The sequence below is a fragment of the Mytilus trossulus genome, chromosome 8 (genome assembly GCF_036588685.1).
Source record: "Mytilus trossulus isolate FHL-02 chromosome 8, PNRI_Mtr1.1.1.hap1, whole genome shotgun sequence".
Taxonomy (NCBI): domain Eukaryota; kingdom Metazoa; phylum Mollusca; class Bivalvia; order Mytilida; family Mytilidae; genus Mytilus; species Mytilus trossulus.
Window position 1 is genome coordinate 70,290,658 of NC_086380.1, and position 19,254 is coordinate 70,309,911.

At 30.5% G+C, this 19,254-nt stretch overlaps 1 protein-coding gene across 1 annotated transcript in view; it reads left to right on the top strand.

The window, feature by feature from the left end:
- The first annotated feature begins 727 nt into the window (after positions 1–727).
- Positions 728–19,254, top strand: part of LOC134681345 (uncharacterized) — a 32,593-nt gene continuing 14,066 nt past the window's right edge. Inside the window, exons 1-4 of the mRNA XM_063540928.1 lie at positions 728–929; positions 6,389–6,457; positions 14,311–14,571; positions 16,153–16,608. Of these exons, the coding sequence (XP_063396998.1) occupies positions 764–929; positions 6,389–6,457; positions 14,311–14,571; positions 16,153–16,608 (952 nt within the window). The 5' untranslated portion in view covers positions 728–763. The remainder of the gene's footprint in view (positions 930–6,388; positions 6,458–14,310; positions 14,572–16,152; positions 16,609–19,254) is intronic.

Sequence of the window (19,254 nt, forward strand, 5' to 3'; positions counted from 1 at the left end):
CATAGAAATGTATATATTTATTTACTATCTTTGAATTAAAAGTTTATTGTAAGAAATTTCACTTGACTGTAATTTCCAAATTCTGATTTGATAGTCTAATCAATTTTGCAGTGCCAACATTTAACACAGTAATGTATATAATTAATTACTCTGTTGGAATTGAAAATTTATTAAACAGATGTGTCATGTTAAGGAGGGGTATTTGCGAAAAATACCATTCAAGCTAGGACTGTGAAATTTCCCTTGCCCCTAGGTGAGGGAAATTAGGTCCAAAATACCCCTCAATAGCATGAAAGATCTGCTTAAAATTAATTTTTTCTGAATGGACCAATATGACAAGGAGAAAGGGAATAACATAATGTAGCATTCTTAGATATTCAGTCAAGCTATCAATCTGATATCATTAGAATACATATCATGTGTCCACGCTTTGGGATCGAAGATCTGTTGATGCTCCATTCTATTTTCTGTTCAAGAGACCGTTTGGAATCCTCTGCTTTGTTACAATGAAACACGCTTTCAAAATTTAAAGGTTAAAATTTCATTGATTGATTTAATGATAACAAAAAGAATACCAGAATTTTGTTAAAAAAACTTGTAATAAGCGTAGCGTAGACACCGAATATGTATATCAATCAGATTAGCCAGCAATCATGGCTTATAATAAATGTTCCTTTAAACTAATGTGATTAATGAATAAAACAGTTTATTTTTCATTATAGTAAACCTAAGGAAAATAATCTCTGTATTTGATAAACCAAACATGAATCTAAAGCCTAAAGATGTCGCTCTGAAAAGTGGCATTGGAAAATCCAAAAAATCTGTGAACAAACTGTTATATCACCTGGCAAAGAAAAAGGTGCTTACAGTAACATTCTCTGATGGCAAAGATCCTAAATGGAACAAAGATCCATCAGCTCAGTATAGTGGTAAGTGAATTCCTTCAAAAATAGTTCAGATACAATCTCGTGTTCTTGTGGTTGTGTATTTGTCTCAAATACTTTTTATTAGCAAAGGGCCAAGTGAGATTTTCTCATCACTTGGCATCTAGCGTCCGGCGGCGTCTGTCAACTTTTACAAAAATCTTCTCCTCTGAAACTGCTGGTTCAAATTCAACCAAACTTGGCCACAATCATCATTTGGGTATATAGTTTAAAAAACATGTTCGATGACCTGGCCCTCCGACCAAGATTGTCATCATGGCAAAAAAAAGAAGTATCAGACGACCCTTTGTTGTGCCCATGAATTGGTAATTTTAAGGAAAATTTGCAGTTTTTGGTTATCATCTTATAAACTTTATAGATAGAGATAGACTGTAAACATAAATAATGTTCAGCAAATTAATATCTACAAATAAGTCAGAATGGCCAAAATGGTCAATTGAACTCTTAAGGAATTATTGCCCTTTAATGTCAATTTTTTTAACAAATTTTCGTAAATTTTTGTAATCTTTCAAAAATCTTCTCCTCTGAAAGTACTAAGACAAATATAACCAAACTTAGTCACAATCATTATTAGGGTATCTTGTTCAAAAAATGTTTCTGATGATCATGCCTGCCAACCAACATGGCCAACATGGCTAAAACAAAAACATAGGGCTAAAATGCAGTTTTTGGCTTATATCTCTGAGACTAAAGCATTAAGAGCAAATTGAACAATAGAAAAATGTCCATCCGGTCAAGATCTATTTGCCCTGAATTTTTCAGACATAACAAACAACCTGTTATTGGGTTGCTGCCCCTGAATTGGTAATTTTAAGGAAATTTTGCATATTTTGGTTATTAACTTGAATATTATTATAGATAAAAATAAACTGTAAACAGCAATAATGTTCAGCAAAGTAAGATCTACAAATACATTAACATGACCAAAATTTGTCAGTTGACCCCTCAAGGAGATATTGCCATTTGAAGTAAATTTTTAACAATTTTTCATAAATTTTGTAATCTTTTACAAAAGTCTTCTGAAACTAAATGAAAATTATAAAGGTTTACATTTTTCATGTGTCAATTGTACATAAAAATATTAGATGAGTGACAGTCAGGCTCCTTGGAACCTCTAGTTTTCAAATGTGGGATGTTGTGAGGTCAAATCAAAGACTTTAAAACTGATTTTTGCTGTTTCTCCATTAATAATAATCTTTATTCGAAAGCAATACAGCTTATAGAATATAAATATTACAAGTATTCAATTACATCAATGAAATATATTTACATTTAAACAATTAGACAAATAATCATATAAGTAAGTATACCCATATAACAGTACAGCAGAGTATGATAAAACAGAACACATATTAAGCATTTATAATGATTAAATTAATTACGTGCCTTCTCGGCAAGAAATAAAAACTTCCCTAAATTGTTAAGTTCCTTTACATTACAAACAGATAGCAGTTGTATGAGTTTAAAATTAGAAGGTTTTCTCCAATAATAAGGTTTTATAAATTTCATTCGAAGTTCATTGTACTTTTCACAAACTAAAATAAAATGATACTCGTCTTCAACTTCTTGTTTATCACACATATTACAAAATCTCAGATGTCTCTCAATATTATAAAATCGACCAGTCTCTATATTCAAACAGTGAGCAGATATGCGATATTTACAAATAAATGGTTTATAAATATAATTTACAGCATGATCTAAATAAAATTGTAACATGTTGGGGTCAAATACATATCTATACAACATACATTTTGGTGAGTCTTCAAAAAATGAGTTCATTTCACTATGAAAGCTACCCTTTACTCTATCTTTGAATTCACTTAAAAACAAATCCACATTTATTACACCCTGATATAACCATACATCCTGGAACCCATACATGTATAATACAGTGTTCTCCCCAGGCCGTTTTAGCGTCGCGGTACCGCGACGCTATATTTTTTTACCGTGATGCTATAATAATTCCCGCGACGCTATAATTATTCCCGCGACGCTATAATTATTTCGAAGATGCTATTTTACTTGTCCTCAATTTTGAACTTTCATCTATTATCGATTATGATCATAAAAATTATATCACCTTTAATTGTAATCCCTTTAAGTCGGACACTAAAGGCAATTAAGAGATTAAATAGCTAGGTGTTAATTGCCCTCAGGGTGATAACTGTTTGGATGCGAATATCCCAAGCTGACACTTGTGACATGACTAATACCACGTGTCTGCAATCGCCAATTTCAATGCAAAAATGCAATCACAAAACAATTCGAAATCTACGTTTTGTATCACGAAAATTCAAAGATTGAAACATTTTATTTTTTTTTAAAAAAAGGTTGTTTATTTGTGCAACTCTCCAAAAATTACTTTCGTTCTCTGCCGGTAATACGAGAGCGAGAATTTTGGTTTAGAGCTAAAATAAGTTTAATACTTCTTTAAAAGGTATCAAAATTGGCTTAAGTTTATGTTTAATCCATTTAATGCATAAAAAGCGTATTATTCATTCACACAATCTCTTGTCAAACAATGTTTATTCTCGGACTCATTTTCGTAAATTTTTCTACGGCCGCCATTGCACATTTTTGTGTAAACTACGGATCGGAACCGGAACAGATATGACAAAAATCCGCATTTTCACGATAATGACAACAGATGGACAGTAGACAGAAAAAATATACCAAGAGAGAAAACTACGCATTAACAGACTATTTGTTAGATAACTTTGTTAAAAATACATATCATTTTGATGTAAAGATAAGAAACAACTGGGACTAATTCATTGAGTGCCATGAAACAATGAATTTCATAAACATGATAAAAAAAAGTTTTTAAATTGATTTTATTTTTTTGCTACTTTATCTTTACTTGATATAATATAAAAAATAGTTAATTTTGTGTGCTATATATTTAGTTTTGTATATATACAGGTTGATCTATAATGAACCTTTCATTCATTTGACTTATTGTTGGGTAACTGAAACCACATATTTATTTTTATTTGGCACAAGAGGAAAAAAAATAATTCTGTAACTATAAATGAATAAAGAAAACATAAACTGAAACAACTGTTTTTGTGGTTATAGTTTAATTGTATTCTTAGTTATGAATTGAACAATATAAACTAAAACATATAAAGGAAATAGAGCATCCACGCGACACGACAAACGACATTAAAAAAAATACAGTTAATTTTTTTAACGCAAAATGTGATGCTATCCAAAATTTCTGGGGAGAACACTGTAATATGTCTCTAATTCGACAGGCCCAGTTATATTTGTCGTTTGGTTTTTTAATACATCTCTCGAGCATTTCTTCATAACAACATTTAAGAATACAGTTATCAGTACATAATAGCTTAAACCAATATTTTAACATTCGACAATATCTTTCTATAAACATAGGGTAACGTCCCAACTCACAATAAACCATATAATTAACAGTAGATGCTTTGACCTTTAATATACGTTTTAAAAATTTCATATGAACCTGTTCGATATCATCACATTTGTGATTTCCCCAAACTTCACAACTATAATTCAAAATACTTGATACATACGTGTCAAACAATGACAGCATAGTTTCAAAATTAAAACAGTCATCCTGCAATTTACTATACAGACTAAATAATGCTTTACGACCTTGGTTTGCTAATGATTTTTGAGTATATGTAAAATAACCATTATATCTTAATAAAATACCCAGATATACAAATTCATCACACATCTCTATTGAATTTCCATTTAAATACCATCTCTCATTCTCTTTAACTTTTCCTCTGTTTCTGAATACAACAATTTTTGTTTTTAAACAATTAATAAATAAATTGTAATTATTAGAATATACATTTAAACAATTAATCATCTTTTGTAAATCTTCAATATTTTCACTGAACAATACTGTGTCATCTGCATACATAAGTAAATACAAGTTCAACATTTTTAACTCATAAGGTTGACATCCTTGACTAATAAGCTCTATTTCCATGTCATTTACGTACAATGAATATAAAAATGGGGATAATGATTCCCCCTGCATTAAACCAACATTACTATTAAAGAAATTTGAGAAGCTACCATCAAATTTTACACAACATTTAAGTTTTGAATACATAGATTTTAATACATTTAATAGTTTACCAGTTACACCTAATCTAATAAGTCGTAACCATAACTTCATATGTGTGACACTGTCAAACGCCGTTTTATAGTCTACAAAACAACAATAAAATCTTTTACCAGATCTCAAAGATTTTGAAATTAAAGAATTGAGAGCGAAGATGGCGTCAGTAGTACCATAACCGGGTCGGAAGCCAAACTGGGCATCTGTTAGTACATCATGGTTTCTACTCCATTTAGTAAGTCGGGCGTTGATGAGAGTTGTAAACAGCTTTCCAATATGGGACACAAGAGATATTCCACGAAAGTTTCCAGGCTGATTAACGTCACCTTTTTTGAATACAGGGATAATAATACTTTTTACCCACAATTCAGGAAAGTCACCATTTGTAAGAATACAGTTAAATATTTTACACAACACCGGTTTAATGAAATGTTTACTCATAATAATGTACTCGTTCATCATATTATCGTATCCTGTAGATTTGTCTCGTTTTAACTTTTTAATACCATCATCAAGTTCTTTTTCCGTAAATGGAGAATCAAGCTCTTCGAACACAGTACCTGTATTTTCGCCTGACAAATCTTGCGGGTGTATATCTGGGTTTGATGTTAATTTCTTAAAATGTTCTTCAAACTGCTCTAAAGTAATATTCGAATGTATAACTTTTTTACGTTTCTTAAATTTCCTATAGAATTGTTTCGGATTAGTCCTTTTTAACGAAGCCATCATGTTACCTCTTTGATTCTTATATTGTCTTTTCAGTTTATTTTCAAGCCACTTATATTTCTGTTTTGCTAAATTAAGACTGAGTCTATTTTCATTGGACCGGTACTTATTAAAAGATCCTAGCGCCTGTTGGTAAGCATTATATAAGTTTTTACATTCATCTGTAAACCAGGGTTTATCCGTTGTAGTTTTAAATTGTTTATACTGTTGTTATATATTGTTATATATTAAGCACACACCACTAAGAACAAAGATTGGTTGGATTGAGTCAGAATAATTAGCCCAAGTAGCTATAGGGTGACATGTCTTACTGTTGCAAAAAAATGTATGTATGTAAAGTATTTCATCACAGAATTGATCTACTTGCATATTGAAAAGAATTCAGAATATCTCCCATGTATATATGTAATTTGAACTTAGGTGGATATATCACTCTGACTCATTGGTAAGCATAGTACCATATCTACTTATTTTCATATCAAAATTTTTCGTGTTATTTCAAAACATATGATCAATTATTTTCCTAAGATTGTTAACAACTAAGATGCCAAGTATATATATGAAACAGTATCATGAGTATGGATAATGTTTTTAATTGTAGACAGAGATTTACATGAATGGGCTGCAGAATTAGAATATAGGATCACAAGACTCCCTGCCCCAGCTGGAGGTGAGTTCAGTGCTATAATTCATGAGCTTTATTTCTTCAGATGAAAACATGTATAAAACAAGAATGTGTCCATAGTACACGGATGCCCCACTCCCATTATCATTTTCTATGTTCAGTGAACCATAAAATTGAGATAAAAAAATATAATTTGGCATTTAAATTAGAAAGATCATAACCTAAGGAACATGTGTACAAAGTTTGAAGTTAATTGGACTTCAACTAAACCAAAAACTTTAACCTGAAACTTGCACTATCATTTTCTATGTTCAGTGGACCGTGAAATTGGGGGTCAAAAGTCTAATTTGGCAATTAAATTAAAAAGATCATATCATAGGGAACATGTGTTCTAAGTTTGAAGTTGATTGGACTTCAACTTCATCAAAAACTACCTTGACCAAAAACTTTAACATGAACGAACGGACGGACGACGGATGGACAGACGCACAGACTAGAAAACATAATGCCCCTCTACTATCGTAGCTGGGGCATAAAACTTAGTGAGCAAATACCAACCCAAAAGCTTCCAATTGATGCAATTGATGCATAACATCTGTCATAAAATTGTATAATGTTACTTTGATGTCAAAAAAACTTATTCAGGGTATCTGGGTCAATATTCCTAATGGACGTCAAAAATGAGGAACTCAAAAGTTATGTGTAAACAAAAGATCTCTGTGTAGGGATATTGGACATGTTTCTATTTTTATGCCCCATTTATGGGCAGGATGTTTTCTGGTCTGTGCATCTATCCATCTGTCCCACTTCAGGTTAAAGTTTTTGGTTGAGGTAGTTTTTGATAAAGTTGAAGTCCAATTAACTTGAAACTTAGTACACATGCATGTTCCCTATGATCATGATGATATGATCTTTCTAATTTTAATGCCAAATTAGAGATTTTTCTACATTTTCAAGGTCAATCGAACGTGAAAAATGATAGTGCGCATGGGGCATCCATGTACTATGGACACATTCTTGTTATCAATTGACTGAGCTTACTTAACCATTTGTGTTGGTTTGGAAAGGAGAGGAACATTTAGACTAAATGTGTAAAACCTATAGAGCTATTAAAAATGTGTTCAAAGGATTAGATTTTCAAAGAACTTATTGTGTTAAAAAGTTAATTTTTTTACCATGATGGACCCTCATCATGAACAGATTTTTGGGGTATGCTAATTTACAGAAAAAGTAATCTCACTTCTTATTTCAAAAATTTAACTACACATGTGAAAATGCCTCAGCTTCGAAATGACCCATCATACATATCTGGGTTTACAATATGGATTGAGCTACAGAAGACAATGACTAAGATCTAAGACTAAATTCCATTTTAAGCTCACCTGGCATCCGTTATCATGTGTTAAAAATTTGATTTATAAAATATGGCGGGAAAAGGCTAACTCAGATTTTTGCCTTATATTTGCATTGGTATTATTTGGGTCTCAAATCAAAAGAAAGAAAATCAAGAATCTGTTTAAATTTTGTCAAATGACCTTTTATGGGCTATTAAGTCTTATGTTAAAAGATAAAAAGGTGTTATGGACCAAAATATTTTACCTTATATTGAATGGTAAAACACCAAGGAGTCCGAACATTTGACACTTATTCAAAAACCTCACCAAAGTACATCCTTAATGGACTCGTAACTGCGGGCTGAAAATGATTTTTCTTCAAAGCTTGTAAACATGTAAAATGGAAATGAAAAGACATGTTGATTTTTTCATTGAAAATACAACTCAACGAACTATTTTAGTTTTGTTTCTTTTTTATATTCATCAAACTCTTGATTAAGCATTTTATGAAAGGTTTAAGTACTTATTTATAATGTAAAACTATAATTTCTTCTATTTCGCCTTATTTTTGTTAGTTTTCACTCAGTTTAAAACTATGCACTCTGTTCTATTTCCATGGAGTAGTTGCAACATTTGTGAATTTACATTGTATTTATATCTTCCATTTATTTTGTGCTCAAAAGTAACATGAGCAATATGACCTCTCTCTGGGCTAACAATGTAGATTTAATTTTTCATGACGAATCGCTTCAGAAAATCATTATACTATTAGTCATGTTTTTGCTAATTGAATATATATGTTAGTATTAATATTTTTGTACAACAAGGTTTATTCAAAAGTATTTCAAAAGCAAGAAAGGTGAATTGTATTGGTAAATAAAATATGATTTTCTAATAAAAAATGGTAATTTTTGAAATCTCAAGAAGAGATTTTATATGAATTTATAGGGTTAAATATACTTACCATGAAATTACATTTATATTATATAGAATATGTTTGCTTTCACAACATGTTCTCATCGCAATTAACTAGGTGATTAAAAATTACATCCATGAGATGTACTCACCTACGTCATAGTTTACCTGTGTAACATACACTAGCTTTAGTTTTAATTTGTCTTTTAATTGAATAATTTCAATTAAGTGAACAAAAAACTGAATTTATTCCAGGGGTGGTGGTGGATTGTGGTAAGTATATTTAACCCTATAAATTCATATAAAATCTCTTCTTGAGATTTCAAAAATTACCATTTTATATGAATTTGGTTAAATATACTTACCATGAAATTACATTTATATTATATAGAATATTTACTGATTAACAAGCAGTATTTCATTTGGTGGAGGATAAATTCTCTCACACACATACAATTTCAACATAGAAAAAATAATGTGAATTTTTTTTAAATGTAACTCCATTAAATTTTTGTAAATACGGATATTAGTAAAAACCGAAATTACTGAATTTATTATACAATGAAGCTATGCTGCATAACTATATGTATCAATGGCAAACTTTGCAGATTGTATAAATACAAGTATGCAAAATTAATAGACTTGATGTAGAGTTGTCTCAATGGCACTCACATGTATATATATACCCCATCTTTCTATATCTGATGAATAAATAATCTGCAGGTCAGTATAGAAATAATTATATTAAAGCTCCTTCATTATGAGCTAAATGTGTTGTAATATTTATGCAACAGTAAATAAGCATTTGTTTCTGAATAGGTTGTTCTTGTTGCTTGTACAAATCGACAAGAACTAATCCAACCTTAATTTCATTTACTTTCAACTTTGAAACTTAAGTTTATTTGGAAACATTATTACCTTTCTTTAACTTTCCATTGTTTCCTCTATATCAGAGACATATAATTCAATTTATATGTCTCTGTCTATATTAATATAATAACAGATAATATATGATTGCTGTCGTCTTTTGATAACCTGTTCAATATCATATCTTTCGAAATAAATTCTTTTCTACTTAATTAAAGAATTATAATCAATTAAAAAATATACTTGGTAAATAGGTGTCCTTAATACAATCAAAGTTTATTAAAGACTCAAACCAAAGTTGTTTCATGATTATGCTAAATCTGGATTAATCTTTAAACTTTTTTTAAAGTTATAGTCCCTGAGAATTTGCTTCTCTGCTAGATATACTACTTTTAATATTTTATAGATTAAGAATAAAATATTTTCTTCAAGAGAAGTCTTCGACTTGTACTATTGTATAATGACAATTCTCTAAACTGACTAAATTTTAAAAATCTGATAAAATTTCTATGAGTGGTAGAACCTTTGAATACAATGTCTACCATTTCAACCATGAACAATATTTTTGTTTTGTATTGGACTACTCAAGTGTAAAAATACAGAAATGGACAAATCAGTGGAAAAGTTTCAGTATACATGTTTCCATTGATATACTGCTTCCACAGAACATTTGGATGTTGAGCTGAATTAAAGCCATGATTGTTGTCCTTATAAATCCAAAAAGAATGCTAACAGATGATTTTCTCCAGCTATGAAAAATCTGTCTAAAATAAAATGTTTTGATATTTCTAATTAACATTTCACAGCGGTTAACTTTCTAGAATATCTTGCCATGTACACAGTTCCAAATTTAAAGAAACAAAAATTTGACATACATGTAATGAACAACTCTTGTATGTTGCTCTTGACAATTGTTTATATTAATTTCAGAAAATATTTCGCTATCAGAAATACTTAAATGCAACTTGTCAAATATAGTTCTATAGTTGTATTTAAAGAAAAACACTTGTTTGACAAAATGGAAAACACTTGTACTAACTTGCAGTATCCTAAGTGTTCTTAGTTATTTCAGAAATGGTTTCACTATCAAAAATGCTCATTTTATTTCTGTCTTGGTTCACCTCATCTGAATCCTATACATTCTGATATGATTCAATATATAAAAACCAAACAACTTTTTGTAGTATTTTGTGACTTCAACCCAGCCATTTGGTTAACTTAGTCACTCAGAAGAATTTTGCATTTGTCCCCAGATTTGGAAAAAAACAAAATTAATGTGATTTAAATAATCACATCTTTCAAAACAATATTGAATCAAAATTCAAAGTAATTGTTTAAAATAAACACATTTTAATTTTGTGTAGCATATTCTTGCATTAGATACTAACTCTATGCTATATATTTATATTATTCTGGCTGGTAATATGGAAATTGAAAAGTAAATAATTACCATCAATTCCGAAATAAAAATCACATGCATTCGGAAAACCTTCCTGCATGTAGATAATACACAATTTGACTTTGACCAGACTAGATTTTTGTAACTTTATGCTTATAATGAGCAAAAATAAACAGTGACATTTTAATATTTAGGTATAATATTAAGAAAATGTCTCGTATTTGATTTGATATAATCATGGAATTATCATACTATATTTTACTTCCATGTACTATTCTTAGACAATTGAAAGCTATTTGCTAACTATTAATCAGTCTTTTGAATAAATTGCTTTTCCTACATTTTGCTGTTAGATTAACTGCTTCTACAATGGTGCTAAAATTTGAGAACCAATTGAAAAGTATATATATTATATGTTTATATTGGTACATCATGTGTTACTCCAAAAATAACCTCTTCTTTTTTTTTTTCTGCATCTGACGTAAAGACTGACTAAATAAAAGGTTTATATAAAGAGCTGTATAATATATAGTTTCAAATCTTGAGAACTACTTCTATTTCCTAGATCATGTCTAGTATTTTAAATAAATCCGGCATCCACAATGCTTAAATCTTATTTATTTATTTACCAATATTTTACTTATTTTTTTACAAGATCTAAATTAATGATAATCTTGTTTCTATAAATCAGCATATTTGAGTCCTCTATACTTCAGAATTCTGAATCAATATTTAACTCTAGGAAAAACAATGTGTAGCCATTGCATAAACTGTTGGGTTCTACCAATCTCACATTAAAAATAAAACAGACCCAATGAATGAATCCTTATAGCAGAAACTTGCCCATCTGTTGGCATTGCTTAAAAAACTTAAGATGTAAATTATTAGGCATAATTTTCTATCTTTAAAAGAGCATCCAAACTCCTTTTGCTTTCATGACTGGAAGATACATATATGTATAATTTGACAGTGATTCCCATATAGTGAGGATAAGATATTCTCTTCAGTCTTATGTTATCACCTCTTTTTTTGTGTACTCAAAACAAAACAGAATTAGTACATATTATATTATATGCATTGGCAATGTACACTCTGAATTATGTAATCAATATATAAGCCATTACCTTGAATGAGTCTTTGTGAAATGCATCATGACATCCCCTAAACTCTTTATTCAATAGACAATCTAATGTTTACATAAAAACATATAAAAGCCTTTGTTTCCTTACTGCCGACAAAAACAAACAATTGGTTATAGCAGTTCATACTTATAATATTCATGTTGTTCTTGTCATAAGTAAACTGACCATGAAATTTAATATTAGTAAAAAGAGTTGTCACAAGCTATCAACTGTATTTAGAACAGTGCTCCATTCTTACTGTCTCCATGTCTGTTAGAGCATTGGAGAATTATTTATCAGTAAAAAATAATTAAATATTTACAGCAATTTGCTGTTCTGGAAAAATATTTCAGGCTTCTAAGAATTACTGTCCTGATTTAAACTGGACATATTTAAAAGAAGTATGTATTGGTATGCTTAAACTGCAATCACATTTGTATTGTACTAGATAACAATGTATTATTTTAGTGTCTTTAATATCTGTCTTGACTATTTCCCGACACTTGTTCAATATATTATCAATATGAGCAAATATGTTAATTGACTAAACTGTTGGTTCATCACAAAAACAATGTGCAACCATATATTAGCTATGCTTGTGTTGTTTTAAAATATAATAAAAAGTAGACATAATTTTCCCTGGGTGGAAGGATGTCTAGAAAAATCAGATAGACTTGTACTTAAATTCACTAGTCTGATTCTAATTTATTTTATTTGCAACAATCATCCACGTGCAATTCTATGCTCAATAAATATCAATGTGCAATCAATAAATAGTTATGATTTAATTTTATGTAAGATATCAAATCTTGTAATTTATTAGAATAAAAGCAACTTACAGATTCTAAATCATGCATGTTGTTCTAGTTCCTATGTTTCCTGTATGAAACATGTCAACATTAATCAAATAGACTTGGGCAAAATCCCTATTCTATTTTAATTCTATAGTGATCCATTGAGCACGTTTTATTTTCACTAAATATGGTTTATGTTCCCTGAATGGAAGGTTAACCAAATAAACATCATCAGTTGTGGGCAAAATCCCTATTCTGATTGTGATGTATTTATCAACTGTTAAAACATTACCACTGTTGGTCTACGCTCCCTGTATGAAACGTTTTCCAAATAAAACAATCAGAAATGGGCAGATTCCCTTTTCTGATTGAAATTTATTGAACCAATTAAGGTTCTAGTCACAATAGTGGTATACGCTCCCATACGGACGTTATCCACATTAAAATAATCAGATCTGGGCAAAATACCTATTCTGATTCAATAGTTATGTGTTTACACAGTCTCGTGTACCAGGTGTACACGTAACAGACTGCAAATTGTAAACAAGTGACAATAGTGGTATACGCTCCCATACGGACGTTTTCCACATGAAAAACAATCAGATCTGGTCAAAATACCTATTCTGATTTTAATATAGTGATGTGTTTACACAGTCTCGTGTACAGACTGCAAATTGTAAACAATCGACTTTATCCAAACTTTACACTCGACCCGTTTCGTAGCATTGCTCTAATGCAGTGAAAAATCCGGTCAGCTGAGCGTGAAAAAAGAAAATAACATCCGTTTAAAAATATATCTTTTTTGAAAAACGTAGTACTCACGTAACATGTCCGATTTTGACAGATAAATTCTGCCTTTCCTCGGACCCGATTTAATGTTTGAAAATGGCGGCTAAACAAAGGTCATTTTCTATGTCGTCGTATTTCCAGACTCGTAAGCTGTAAAAATGACGAAAACGTGCATATCAGAATCTTGGCAGAAGTGCTGTATTCTGATTCACATTAAATCAATCGTATACCGATATTCCGAAAACAAATAATGTCTTTTATAAAACATAAGGATTTTCAACAGTAAACTGTTAAGAATCCTTGCCGACGAGAAACATGCGTTCTCTTGAACGCAAAAATTAAAACTAAAGCTAGTGTATGTTACACAGGTAAACTATGACGTAGGTGAGTACATCTCATGGATGTAATTTTTAATCACCTAGTTAATTGCGATGAGAACATGTTGTGAAAGCAAACATATTCTATATAATATAAATGTAATTTCATGGTAAGTATATTTAACCAAATTCATATAAAATGATAAAACACACATTTATTGTAATTGAATACTAAATTTTAACTTGAAGTGAAAACAGGCTCACAAAAGAAATAGTTAAATACTTGATTTAATCATGTTAATAGAGTAAGGTTAAATGCTCTTCTCTGTGAAAAAACTCTTTATGAACAAATATCTTTGTAGATGATATGGTTCCGACTGAAATAAAATTAATGGCTGACAAAAGATCTGTTCCCTTGTACCTCAAATTACTGGAGTCAGGGTCTGAGAAAAAGAGAGACATACGTTTAGTAATAGTTGGGAAGAAAGGTGCAGGAAAGACATCATTGATTAAAAGATTGTTCTCTGAAGAGAATACAGATGTAACCAGTACAAATGGGATAGAAATTCATACAAGAAAATGCAAAGCAATGACTGATGATGGCATATGGAATAAATTAGACGGTATGATGTATAAATTTCAACACAAATGTTTTTCTATTCTAAAAGTAGATGGGTGTCTAAATTATAATCCATAGTATTTTTTAATAATTTGCCAAAATGTAGTTTATATTATGCTTTTAAAAAAAAAAGATTGGGTCACAGGGCTTATTTTCACGCTATAGGTTGTGCGAAATTGACAGATTTTGTATAGATTATGCATGGAAAACCCTTTTCTGCCTTTAAACAAAAACTACACCATAGATTTTTTAGATACAAAATGAGAAGATAGCTCTAATATTATGCTTTCAGATAAGAAAAAGAAAAAATGGGGTCATAGGACTACTTTTCTTGCTACATAATAAAACAGTTATCACATTCTATTGTAAAAATAACTTTGTCTGAATTATCCTCCCTTACATTTGAGTTGCCTCCCCTTATGTTGCAAAGTTGTAATCAAACAAAAGTATTCTGTTTTTTTGTAAAATACAACCATAAATATGATAAAAAAGTCATTTCCTATATTGAAATAAAATTTCTTACACATGATCATGAATTACCTAGGTACTACTCCCAAAATTTAGCATTTGATTAAAACCTAAATTTCCCATCGACTTTGCCAGTAGGGTCTTAAACATTATAAATATTTTCTTGAGGTAGATACGATAAATGAAAGTTTTTAACCACCTTGTCCAGCTTTAAGGTAGATAGGGTGTCTTCCTTCATCTTGGATTTTGAAATACATTGTACTAGAAAACAATTGGTTTAATACTGTTAACATGTGAAGACATGGATATAAAAATCTGTTTTGATTGCCAATGAAACAGTTATCAACTAAGAACAAGAGGACAAGGATGTTAAGAATTACAACTCACTATTTGCCTTCAAAATTGTATATTAACCATGCTCTCTCAAAGTGATTAAAATTAAATTTTTTAAGGTAAATAATGATTCTTAAGGAATTAAGCTTGTCATGTTTTGGATTTTTTTTGGTCAGATTTTTGGAATCCTGATTTTATCCGTATTAATGCCTTAAAATATTTTGCCCATTGACCTCCATTTTTCATTTTATAAATCTTTTACACGTATAACGATAAGCCATCTGTAAAAGTCGTATAAAATTTTAAATATTTTTTAATAGTTTTTGAGATCTTTAACATGTCAATGGTAAAGCTATGAAAAGTCAAGAGAAAACATTTCCCACCAAAATTTCAATGGCTAATATCTTGAAAACATGTGCATTGACCCATATATTTTTTTTGCTCTTTTGGTTCCTTTATTAATTCCCTATTAAAATATACTTGTGTTTTGAAAAGTTAATTATTTTGAAACTTGTTTTTCTTTAATATTGAGGAATATCGATATAATTATCATCAATAGTAGTAAAATATTGATTACAAGGTATATTTAGAATATGCATCAAGTTTTGTGGTTTTTCTTCAAATCTGTTATATCAATATAACAACAGACTGAAGAAACTACTTCAATTTTTATAACTTCATGTGTATTTTTGAAGAACTGATGGTTGGAAAAATAATTGGATGGACAGTTTACTGTGCTACTGTTCATTGCTTATCTTATACAATTGCAATTTTCTAATGATAGGATCAAATGAAGAAACTGAAATTCATGCAAGACTCTTGAAACAATACAAAGGAACAATTGAAGCATCAGTAGAAGAATTAGAAAGAGCACATGAGGCTGTTAATGAAAACCCCCTTATAACTGGTCTGTACAAGGGTATTGAGGAAGCAAAAGAATCAGAGACATTAACCCAGCAGCCTAAAAAAAGAGAACTTCAAGTAACCACTGAATCTCTAGTTAAACCTCCAGTAACCTCACAGCAACAAAATCAAGCATTAGAACAGGCAAAAATGGATATTGAAAACATGCTTAAATCAAGTGTTGATTTAGATGACAAAGAGGAGTATGCCACATTATTTTTGTGGGATTTTGCAGGAGATGAAGAATTTTACCACACACATCAAACCTTTCTGTCCTCAAGTTCAATTTATCTTGTTGTAACAAAACTCAATGAAGCTGATGACAAAAAAGCACAAGGTAACATTTCATAGAGATACGATAAGTGAGAATTAAAAAAAAAAACTATTACGTTTTCTTAGCTTCCTCCATCTTGGATAATTATCTCTTCGGTATTGCTCGATGCCAAAATGTTGAAGAGCTAATTATAGCTTTTGTTTTAAAGACAGATTTATCAGAACTAACATCTGTCATATTTATACATCACTGGTCAGTTGTTGTCAACCTATCGTAATGTAGACAACTTGAAAAAGCCAAATGGTGTACACAAATGTGTTATGCAGTTTGCAGGTTTTTGTAGCATATTAATGTTGGCATCGTTTAACATTCTATTCTGTAGGTGAATTGGCAAGTCTGCTTAATGATTTCCAAATTTTCTAGTAATATTTTATTGGATTCGTTTTGTTAGCTCATATGGCCCAAAGGGCCAAGTGAGCTTTTCTCATTACTTCATCAGTCATCGCTAACTTTTACAAAAATCTTTTCCTCTCAAACTGCTGTGCCAAATTTAACCATACTTGGCCACAATCATCATTGGTGTATATAGTTTTAAAAAATGTGTCTGGTGACCCGCCCAACCAACCAAGATGGCCACCATGGCTAAAAATAGAACATAGGGGTAAAATGTATATTTTGGTTAATGACTCTGAAACCAAAGCATTAAGAGCAAATCTGACGGGGGTTAAATTGTTTATCAAGTCAAGATCTAGTTGTTGGGTTGCTGCCCCTGAATTGGTAATTTTTAGGAAATTTAGCCGTTTTCGGTTATTACCTTGAATATTATCATAGAAAGAGATAAACTGTAAACAGCAATTATGTTCAGCAAAGTAAGATCTACAAATAAGTCAACATAACCAAAATGGTGAGTTAACCCCGTAAGGAGTTATTGCCCTTTAAATCATCTACCAATTTTTCGTAAATTTTTGTAATCTTCTACAAAAAATGTTTCCTCTGAAACTACTGAACCAAATTTAACCACAATCATTATTAGGGTATTTAGTTTTTAAAATGTGTGCCTTGACCCAGCCAACCAACCAAGATGGCCGACATGGCTAAAAATAGAACATAGGAGTAAAATGTTGATTTTGGCTAATAACTCTGAAACCAAGAACTTAAATTGTTTATCAAGTCAATATCTATCTGCCTTGAAATTTTCAAATGAATTGGACAACTGGTTGTTGGGTTGCTGCACCCCAATTGCTAATTTTTAAGGAAATTTTGCTGTTTTTGGTTATTATCTTTAATACTATTATAGATAGAAATAAACTGTAAACAGCAATAATGTTTAGTAAAGTAAGATCTACAAATAAGTCAGCATGACCAAAATGGTCATCAAACTGTTTAGGAATTAGGGGTAAAAAAGGGGGAAAACAAGGGTTTTCTTGTTTAATAGACAATTACTTTAGTATTTGGTCTTTGGATCTCGATGAAATAGATATTGGAACATGAAGCATTATATAAGGGATAGCATTCTATTAATTCATGATATTTTGCAGTATATTGAAGTGAACAATATTTTTGAATTTTTATTTTGAGAAAGCTTTGATTCTATATGTTGGGACTTTTGGTATAAGTATTACAATTTATCTTGCTACATGTGTAAGAATTATATTTGTTTCGTATGCTGAATCTAACTGTGTGTTTGGTTGTTGGGGGTATTTTCTAATTGGTCCAAATTTTACATTGCTTTTAAATAATGTAAAGTCATGGATTTTTTTAGCATTAAGAATTACCTCCCTTACAATGGTTTTGTTATAAATAAATGTCGTATTGTCTGGCCGTGATAAGCTGTCAATTTATTTTTAGAAGTTACTATTAAATGCTGATGAAGGTATATTAGTTTTAAGCTATGATTATTTTTATGTATGTTTTAATACTTTTATGATGCTTTTAAATGGTGTTTTACATGTTTTATGGTTGCAAACTCCACTGGAAATTTGAATTGAGATTATGACCATATCTTGAGGGAAATATTATTTTTTTTATCCTCAAGATAAAGGGGAGATTGGGGGGGGGGGGATTTTTTTTAAGGTGGTCAATATTCCTTCAACATTTAATATTCTTAGTATATCGTCTAAAAACAGATTTACTGAGTATTGTACAACAGCACAGTGAATTGCACAAAAGCTAGAGATTCAATATATATTCAAATCATATAACTAATTATACCCCCGCTTTAAAAAAGGGGGGGTATACTGTTTTACCTCTGTCTGTCCGTCCATCAGTCCGTCAGTCCGTCCATCAGTCCGTCAGTCAGTCCGTCCCATGAAACTTTCGTCACATTTTTCTCAGGAACTACACATCCACCCTTTCTGTAATTTGGTATCAACATTTATATATGTCAGCCATACCGTGTGATGCGTTTTCAGATTCATCACTTGACAACTTCCTGTTTACCGAACACTTGTCTGATTTTACACATGATAGCCAAGTTGAAAATTTTCGTCACATTTTTCTCAGGAACTACAATACAAGGATTTCTGAAATTTGGTTTCAGGATTTATATAAGTCAGCTATACCGTGTGATGCGTTTTCAGATTCATCACTCGACAACTTCCTGTTTACCGAACACTTGTATGATTTTACACATGATAGCCAAGTTGAAAATTTTCGTCACATTTTTCTCAGGAACTACAATACAAGGATTTCTGAAATTTGGTTTCAGGA